An 8,869-nucleotide genomic window follows, 5' to 3' on the forward strand; every position below is an offset into this window, starting at 1 on the left:
CAAGCTTGGTCTCCATTGTGTATTGCTGTGCTCGACTGAGCTTAAAATGAGGTAGAACTGACAAGAATCTGCTTTTGAGTGCAGGGGCAAAGCAGTAGAATGTCTGTAGTAACTACAGAGTGTCTTTCAACATGTGCCCAATGTTGAATGCTCCGAGTAAAAAACGATAGTGTGTCTTCATAGCAGGGTTATTCCTCAGCGGTTCTGCACTGACAATGGAGCATTCACAATTAGCAATTCACAATTTCTTTTTAACAGCAAAGGTCACATTGCAGTATTTTCTGAGGGAATTTCAGTAGTCTTTGGAGATCTGGCTACGAAAATACATTTTTCACAGTATCTAGAAAGAAACTAATTATAATTATAGCTTTTAGGTAAAGACTCATGGAAACAGAAATAGTAGGAAGATCAGGGGTGGCAGAGGGATGCAAAAGTTTGAGATTGCTTGACGGCTGATGGTTGTTATGGGGTGGCATTTGTATTATTATTATTATTATTATTATTTATTTAATTTTTAATCATGCCATTTAATTTTTTTCTTGACATCATTTTTATTTCTCTATGATTTTTATTGTGTCTACTCACCTCCCATTAACATGTGAATGTTTTTGCCACTGACCTCATCAATTCTAATACGTAAGTACTGTTGGAAGGCATGTTTTTGTAATTCCCTGAGCAATGAGCCAAGGTAGCTGCTCCTTATCCATTAAAGGCAGGGATGGGAAACCTCCGATCTGGGCATCAAATGAGACTTCTCTTCTGGCCCTCAGGACTCTCCGCAAGCTACACACCCTCCTCAGTCACCCACCCCTGCTCCCCAGCCACACCATTCTAGGACTGATCTTGGCTGGCTGGAATGTGTCCCTTGCTTGCCTGGGTGGAGGATAGAAAGGGGTATATTCAGTATGTTTAGAAACTGACCTACTGTAAAAAGGTTAAATCTACATTCATTGCTCTGCCCACTTTTGCCTGTGAGCCCCCCACCCTTGGGAGGCTGCCTAGAAGGGAATGTGCCCTCAGTCTGAAAAAGGTTCTTCACTTCTGCATTAAGACTTCACAGTTTTTCAGGAACTTTTCTTGTTCATAAGCCCCCTTTGAAATGAAAGAGAGCTGCTAGTCTGCACAGGATGAAACTCTTGTGCAGCTTTCATTTGTTTCACTTAAGCCTGTGCACAAGATATTTCCAGTTAGTTACATCTCTTATGAACAATTTTTATTATATTTCAAAATAGTAAGGGGGCTTCTGCAAGTAAACATCTTTTGTTTCTTGTTTGCTCTTCCCTAAAAACTCTACATTTTATTATAACTTGCAAACTTTTAAAAGTTAGTATTCTTTCACTCTACTTTCTCTTCTTCTGGAGAATGAATCTAGTTAAGGTTTTAACTATGTAGTAGCATCTGATAAAGACTTTCCCTTCCATCATGCGTGACTAAATAGTTACAGGACTTTCATTTAAAAATGTACTTTAAGAAATGTTAACAAAGTCTTAAAATATCATGGAGTTGCAGTCTAAGGCTGAGATGGCCATGGTTTAGGGGAAAGGGTCTTAAGGGTCGAATTGAGAACCGTTCAGGGCCTGATTAGGTCCATTGGCTGGTGGTTTCCCACCTCTCCTCTAAGTGATCACAGGTAAAATGGCCAAATTCATTTGAACGGAGCATTAAAACATTGAAGTATATTTATATGATATGCAGATGGACAATCAATATCTGGATTTACCCTTTCTCTTCTTATGCAAGCATGGCCCTGTATAACTTTCTAACATTTTCTGATACAGGTCTCGGTTTTAGCTAAGTTTGTGACGTCTGAAAATACCCTTTGGAGGCTTTCAGAAACACAAACCTTAAAATAGTAAAGACACAAAATATATCTTGGGAAATAGTTTTTCTAGTTCACATTCTTTTCTATCTTTTTTAGTTGCTTCATACACAGTGGAATCAGCCTAACATTTGGTTATTGAAAACAGCAAAGGGTGAAACTACACTGTCATTTTGTATATGTAAAACTCTGCCCTGAGGTGATGTTTTTTCTTTGTTATTTACTGGCATTAAATCTGCCTTCTTCTTTTCAAATATACATGGATCTTAAGAACAGTTGCATGCATCTCATGGCGATGTTCCCTCATACATAATGATAGTATAATTTCACCCTAAGTGAATTGCCAGGATAAATATTACACTATTACTATACCTTGCTTTGGGATCAATTTCACAAGGTGATGACAATGCTCTGAAGTAAACATCAAGGATGCTTAATAAGAGCTTTAACCAAAATAAAATGAAGCTAATTATTATGTAGCAGTTACCCAACTACTGATTGGGACTGATGAAAAAGTATTTATTTAATGAATGTGTTAAGGAAATGTAGAAAGTTTACAGTTATTAATACACAGCAAATTTCATTCCCATTGGAGAAATTTTGTAAAATGTCATGAGATTACATCCAGTAGACTACTAAAATATCCCTGGCTTCTTGCCTTACATGGAAACCAAGAGGCACACTGAACTCTTCTTTTTATTAACAGCAGTTGCTTTAAAAAAGAGAGACTGCCATATAATGCTTTTGTGGTTCCAATGGACTTGCTTTGTAAATCCATTCTAAAGCTGTGCACAAACCTAGGATTATTGAAATGATAGTGCCACTCTGGAAATATACTTGTGTTCTATTCAAACAAAACAATTTTCTCTCCCAGATCAAGCTCAGGAAAACTGGTCCCGTGAAATTTTGCAGAAGTTTGCTGTACATAGAGCTAATTAGCAGACACAAACCCGTCACAAACCCACCTCCATTGACCTGGGAACAATTTTGCAACTTCTTTAAAAAAAAGCAGCCTGAGGCAACTAAAGAGCATTTGAATCAGACATCTTGGCCTTCCAGATGTTGTTGAAATCCAGCACCTTACACTCCCTGACCATGCTGTCTATGTTGGTTGGAGTTCAACAACAACTGAAAGGCCACGGGTTCCCTGTTTTAAATGATTACGTGTGCATCCCATATGCCTCCCTGAAGCATTTGGAATAGGCAAGATAGCTGAATTCAAGCTTTTGGATGACTTACTTGTCTGTTATTTACATTGTAAAGGTGGGAGGAAGCCAGGTTCACTCCATTACAGAACTCCACTGTAACTTCTGATTTAATGCTGTGATTGTATGCATCCTTCAAATGCGCTGTTCTCATGAAACTTGGGGTTTTCTTGCAGAAATTAGAACTTAAAATTTGGCCACAATATGTTAATAGGAGTATTATATCAGGGCTTCTCCAGACTGGTGTTTTATTTGTGTGTGTGTGTCCACCGTGGGTGGGTGGAGGCACACGGTGTCTTACACTTGTCATTGACACAGTAATAGTGTGTTAGTGGCAGATTTATCCTGAACCATCCACCCGTCTTTCAGCTTTATTTACATTCTGTGATGCTTCCCCAGTGTTACTGCATTATTGTCCTCTGGAGGGGCATTTTCTGTGCTATTGCCGAACAAAAGCAGGACAACCACCACTGCCACTCCCAGAATATTTGTGCTGTAAGAAATTACAGGACTTCAACAAGAAGCTACAAAACATGCATCAATTGGATACAGGGCAGTTTGACTGCCCCGAAATTTTTGCAGTCACAAACTGTATTGAAAGAGTGATTGTATAAAACTGCCCCAACACCATCAAGAATGCACAATAAAAAGGATGTCTGGAGGGGCCCTCACTTGCTGAATAAGGAGATGAAATAATAGTGCTTATAGTGTTAACTATTTCAATTGTAAGAGAGCATGAAGTAGAAAAGAACCATATAGCCTTGATGGAGCAACTTAATCTGATAGCTTAAGTTCCCCTGATTGCCATCTAGATGCAGCTGCCCTGGCAGCCCAGAACAAGTCTTCCGATGATATCATCAAGTCCTCCAAGTTCCCAGCAGCCCACGCTCCAGCACCCAACGAGATTCCAAAGATTGAGACAGAATACTGGCCAGGTCCACCCGCACTTGCGGCTGTAGGTATGGAACAACAAGTGACAAAAAGTGTAAACCCCACCCCCAGCTTTCTACTAACCTATAAATAAATTTAGACTAATATTAATTAGTGTGTGATACAGGGACATTGAATTCATTTGCACCTGATCCTTAAGAGTCTTATGGGTGCTACACTATATAATGTGAAAAGATGGGGAGAGGGGTTTCCCTGGAAAACCCTGTAGTTTGGAATGTATAACCTCAGACTCTGGGATTTCTAATCCCTGGAGTCTACATTCCATGGAAGTGCACACTCCCAGGTTTTCCTGCGTTTCCTTCTCATTTGGACCCCTCCCATGCATGCCTAACACAGAACCTCTAAGCTTTGCTTTAAAGTATCTAGAGTTCATAAAGACATTTAGGGTTTATCGCAAGAGCTTTATGAAGGGAGATTTTTTCCCCATGTGTACATGCTGTTCCTCCGATTTCCCCCTTTGAAGAGCTTTTGGCCCCCAAAATCACAGTGCACTTTTTGAATTCAGAGAGTTTAAACAGGAAGTTGAGGTTTCTGTGGGAAACTTTTTGAGAAGCAAAGTGAGGATTTGGATATTTCTCCTTAGTTTCTAGTCAAAAATATTATCATTTCTTTATGAATATATTTATATGCTGCTATATCATAAAAATCAAGTGTGGTTTCAACCACAGTATCTATATACAATAAAATTTTGTAAAAACTTAAAATCAGAGACCATCACCTATTACTGAAATGTGTTTTCTTAATTGCCTGCATAACTTGGCAGCATGGAAAAGTTTTCAGCAGGCATTTAAAGGTTAAAACAAAAGGTGCCTGCTGAGGAATGTGTCCAAGGAATTGGTCTACAGGGGCAGAGTTAAGAGATTACAAATAACATTGTCTTCATAATCTCATTCAAATCAATGTGTTAAATTGACTGCTGCAATGAAGCCTGACTTGTTTAAGGATTTTCTTACTTCAACACCTTTTCACTGTATCTAATTAGGATAGGAAACCAAAGATACAGACAGGGTGAGTCATATTATTAGAAAACCTGAGGCAACCACATTTGGCAGCAAGTGCTGGGGGACATACTCTGTAATCAGGCATACACATCATCCTGAGCTGGTGCCCAGGCATTGGCACCACGCTGCTGCTGAATTGCAATGTTTGTTTGACCAGGCAGTGAGCAGGTGCCAGGTGGCACAGTGCATGAGTGAGGCAAGGTGTTTGAGGTCATAGCTGTGGGGCCACATAGCCTGTCCTGCACCTCCTAAGGTAGCCTTCTGCCCTTAGCTGCAATGGAAGATGTTATCCTGTTGCCAGTGATGGAGCAAGAGTCAGTTGCCAGCCCTATGGAACTCAGTGAGGGGACATGGGTCCATCATCTCAGGCTGCAAAATGTCCTTAAAGTTCTTGATTTCAATACATAGCACAAGCAGATTTCCAAATAAATGAAGTTAAAAGTGGCCTACTATTAGCATCATATTTGTGCCTTAAGATATTAATTTTATTTTCCATGCTTTTTTCATTTTTAAAAACACTTTTTTTGTTAAAACCCAATATGTATCATGTCATATTATCTGTCCACATGATTATTTAAATACAGTAACTGTTGGTTACCTGTTAACGGTTGGTTGCATACAAAAGCCTGATTCTCATGTTAGCTGGGGAAACTCAGTATGAGGTGATTTTACAACATCACATCAATGTTACCCTTTTTTTCGTCATTGTGTGATCATGTCAGCATAAAGAGTTTTTTGCAATGCCAGCTTTATGGAGGGGGTAGGAAATTTCACAGTGGTGATTTTCCTTTCAAAATTATTGTATGACTGCACCCTAAGTATATTATTAAAATTAATATTAGATGACTGGGTAACAAATTCCAGATATACTGTGACACAGATGAGAATGAGGGCTTGTTCGCCGTGGGTCATAGTAAGCATTAGCTCTGACTATAATGGGGTGTATGAAGCCAGCTTACTCACCATATGAAACGGCCATAGCTAAAATCATCTCATACTGACTTCACCAAATCCAGAAGGCACAGCAGGCCTTTGGACCTACAGCAGGCATTTGGGGATCTCTAAAGAAAATAATTTATTCTTCTAACATGGAATGTGATCAGCTTTATAAGAAACAGGAAACAGTTATCTTACATTTTGGAAAATGTTAGCAACGTCTGCTAAAGGTTCAAAATGCGGAAGGACCCAGGGGCAGCAAAGATTTCATAGGGTGGGTGTGTGTGTGTGCTTAGAGAAGGAAAAGTGACTTCAGGAGCTGGCTGTTTTCAGCAAGCAGTAGTGGCAGGAGAGACGAGGGTGCCTAATCTTACTCCTGTGTACCATTTTCCCACTGCAATGCTTCTCCCTGCAAACTGGGCTCCAGACTCATGCTTGTGAGAAGACAGGGGAAAAATATGCATCCAGAACAGTGTTTGGGGAAAAGCAGCCTGGGAAGCAGGAACTTGCAGCAGAAAAATGGCAGGCAGGAGGGGTTATGTACACTCTTGAAGCAGTTTCTGCTTCTTAAAATCATCCTTTGATATTTAAATGCATGTATATGCATGTACTATCTAGCTAAGTTCATGGTTCTGTACTCACTGTCATGATACATTAGGTGTGGGGAACCTTTGGCTCTCCAGATGTTACTAAACTACCGTAACAACTGCCATCAGCCCCAGCAAGCATGGCCACTGGCCAAGGATGTTGGGAGCAACAATTGGAGAGCCAATGGTTCACCACATCTGCTTTATTCACCATTGTCCCCATGTCCATTTTGCTTGCATATCTTACCCTTCCTATTCACATTTCCGGTGTTTCCCTATTTTAAAAATCCATAATCATTTGCAGTCTTTGCAAAATAACTGAATTCATATGCTTGGGTTAATACTTTATTTTAGGTTTTACTGTAGAACCTGAAATGTTATTTATCTTAAATGTGGTTCTTCTAATTGGCAGAGTGCTTTCCACAACAGCCTTGTAAGCTGGGTCAATATTATGTATGTTTCACAGAAGAAGAAAAACTTCATAGCACAGTCTTCGCCATTCTGCTCAGAAATAAGTCCCACTGAGTTCAGTGAGACTTAAACCCAAGTGAATGTGAATATGATTACAGCCTGCAATAATGTCCAGCGTTTCTAGATTCAAGACCAAATGTTTATCCAACCACTATTATTGATTATGTCTTACATCTTTTCAAAACTTTAAAAAAGTCCTTAACCATTGATTCAGGGCTTTTGATGTTTTCTTGCAATAGTATATTATATACCTCTCCTTGGTGAACCTGTGGAGAGTGCAAGAGAGAGAGAGAAAGAGAAATTCTAAAACTTTAGCTATGCCTACCTCATATATAGAGTTGTGGGAATAAACCATGTACTCCACTTTGAGCTCAGTGAAGGAAAGGTGGGTTATAAATGTAATAATAACAACATATATCACTAAAAACATGGGCCAAATCTCAGCTTCCCATTGGTAACTAGAAATGGAGTTGCTCAAATCTTTCATCCTAAAGCTTTTATTAAAAGGGCCCACCTAATTCCCAAGTTCTTTATGATATTATTCCCTGTTGTTACAACTGACAAAGTTTTAATTTACTTAATGGAGTTGGACGTAGAGGTGCCCTTTAGAAAGTGGAAGTCCCCTTATATAAGCATAAGGGCTATTTTGAACATAGCACAAGATGCTTATTGTGAGAGCTGAAATCCAATGGTACACTTCTGTAACACAAGTTCTTGCACAAACTTCAAGATGCATGCTTATGCAAGTCCAAGTTGTGCAAACTCTTCCTCTAGCTATTGTACGAAAGTTTTGGGGCCAGAATTCTGCCAGAGCTTTTTCTACTGGTGCCTCAGGATCCAGCCCACAATGCGTACGAGATTCACTTACCACTTGAAAAAATTACCGTATTTTTTGCCCTATAGGACGCACTTTTTCCCCTCCAAAAATGAAGTGGAAATCTGTGTGCGTCCTATGGGGCGAGTGCAGGCTTTCGCTGAAGCTTGGAGAGCAAGAGGGGTCGCTCTCCAGGCTTCAGGAAGCTATCAGCAAGCCTGGGGATAATAATTTTTTTTTCTTTCCCCCCCCCCCCAAAAAAAAACTAGGTGCGTCCTATGGGCCAGTGCGTCCTATAGGGTGAAAAATACGGTAGCTAAAACGTGCAAAATTACTATTTAGAAAATTGAAGCCCTGGGCCAAATTAGCTCTACCATGGCCTCTCAATTAGGAACACGGAGGAGAAAGATACAAGCAATGGTTGTATCGATGGGACTTTACCAAATATCTGTTTTCAGGAGTTTGGCTGTCGGCACTCAGTTTTCCTCAATATGGCCCTCTAGTAAAATGAGTGAAACCACAGTATTTACAGTATATGTCACACTTAGGAGGTAACAGAAATTTGGGTTCTACACAGAAGGTGAAAGAGTTAAACTGGAGATAAGTATATCATAGCTATTTCTGAAACAAAATTGATAGAACATCTGGCTTTGTGTTTAGTGGAGTTTAGTTTTGTTATTCAGCAAGCAAATTTTATTCGGCAGGCCTAAGGAGACATGGGTAATGGTTGTCAATCCTTGTGTACAGTTGTGCAAGAAGCTCTCTTTGTGCTGTGGTTTTGTGGAAGTAGGTTCTGACATGCGCCGCAGGTCCACTGGCAGAGATGAAGATCTTGAGGAGCTTCAGAGACGTCGGCAGCTACAGGAGGAACAACTGATGAAGGTGGTTATGATATTGATGTAAATAACTCATCTGTGCCAATTGAACTGGATGTTTTCAATAGCTTACGTACAATTTTTAATTCCCATTTTTGCAGCTCAACTCAGGTCTGGGACAATTGATATTAAAAGAAGAAATGGAGAAGGAAAGGTCTTCGCTTCCCAGCAGCCGTTATGACTCTCCAGTTAATTCATGTAAGTGAAAAG

The 8,869-nt window shown here is 39.8% G+C and overlaps 1 protein-coding gene and 1 long non-coding RNA gene across 29 annotated transcripts in view; one reads left to right on the plus strand and one right to left on the minus strand.

Annotated features, from left to right (window-relative positions):
• The window catches only part of ABLIM1 (actin binding LIM protein 1), a 221,001-nt gene that overhangs the window by 198,956 nt on the left and 13,176 nt on the right, over positions 1-8,869 (plus strand). For 17 of the 28 annotated variants that reach the window (XM_083504842.1, XM_083504847.1, XM_083504849.1 and 14 more), the window contains 3 exons: positions 3,837-3,983; positions 8,575-8,666; positions 8,761-8,857. In XM_083504842.1, the coding sequence (XP_083360968.1) occupies positions 3,837-3,983; positions 8,575-8,666; positions 8,761-8,857 (336 nt within the window). Of the gene's footprint in view, positions 1-3,836; positions 3,984-8,571; positions 8,667-8,760; positions 8,858-8,869 lie in introns of all 28 variants that reach the window. The other 11 variants (XM_083504843.1, XM_083504838.1, XM_083504834.1 and 8 more) reach the window with 3 other exon arrangements.
• The window catches only part of LOC310707711, a 308,528-nt gene that overhangs the window by 162,121 nt on the left and 137,538 nt on the right, over positions 1-8,869 (minus strand). The gene's annotated exons all lie outside the window — the stretch shown is intronic.

The sequence above is a fragment of the Podarcis liolepis genome (genome assembly GCF_965112155.1).
Source record: "Podarcis liolepis genome assembly, chromosome: 5".
Taxonomy (NCBI): domain Eukaryota; kingdom Metazoa; phylum Chordata; class Lepidosauria; order Squamata; family Lacertidae; genus Podarcis; species Podarcis liolepis.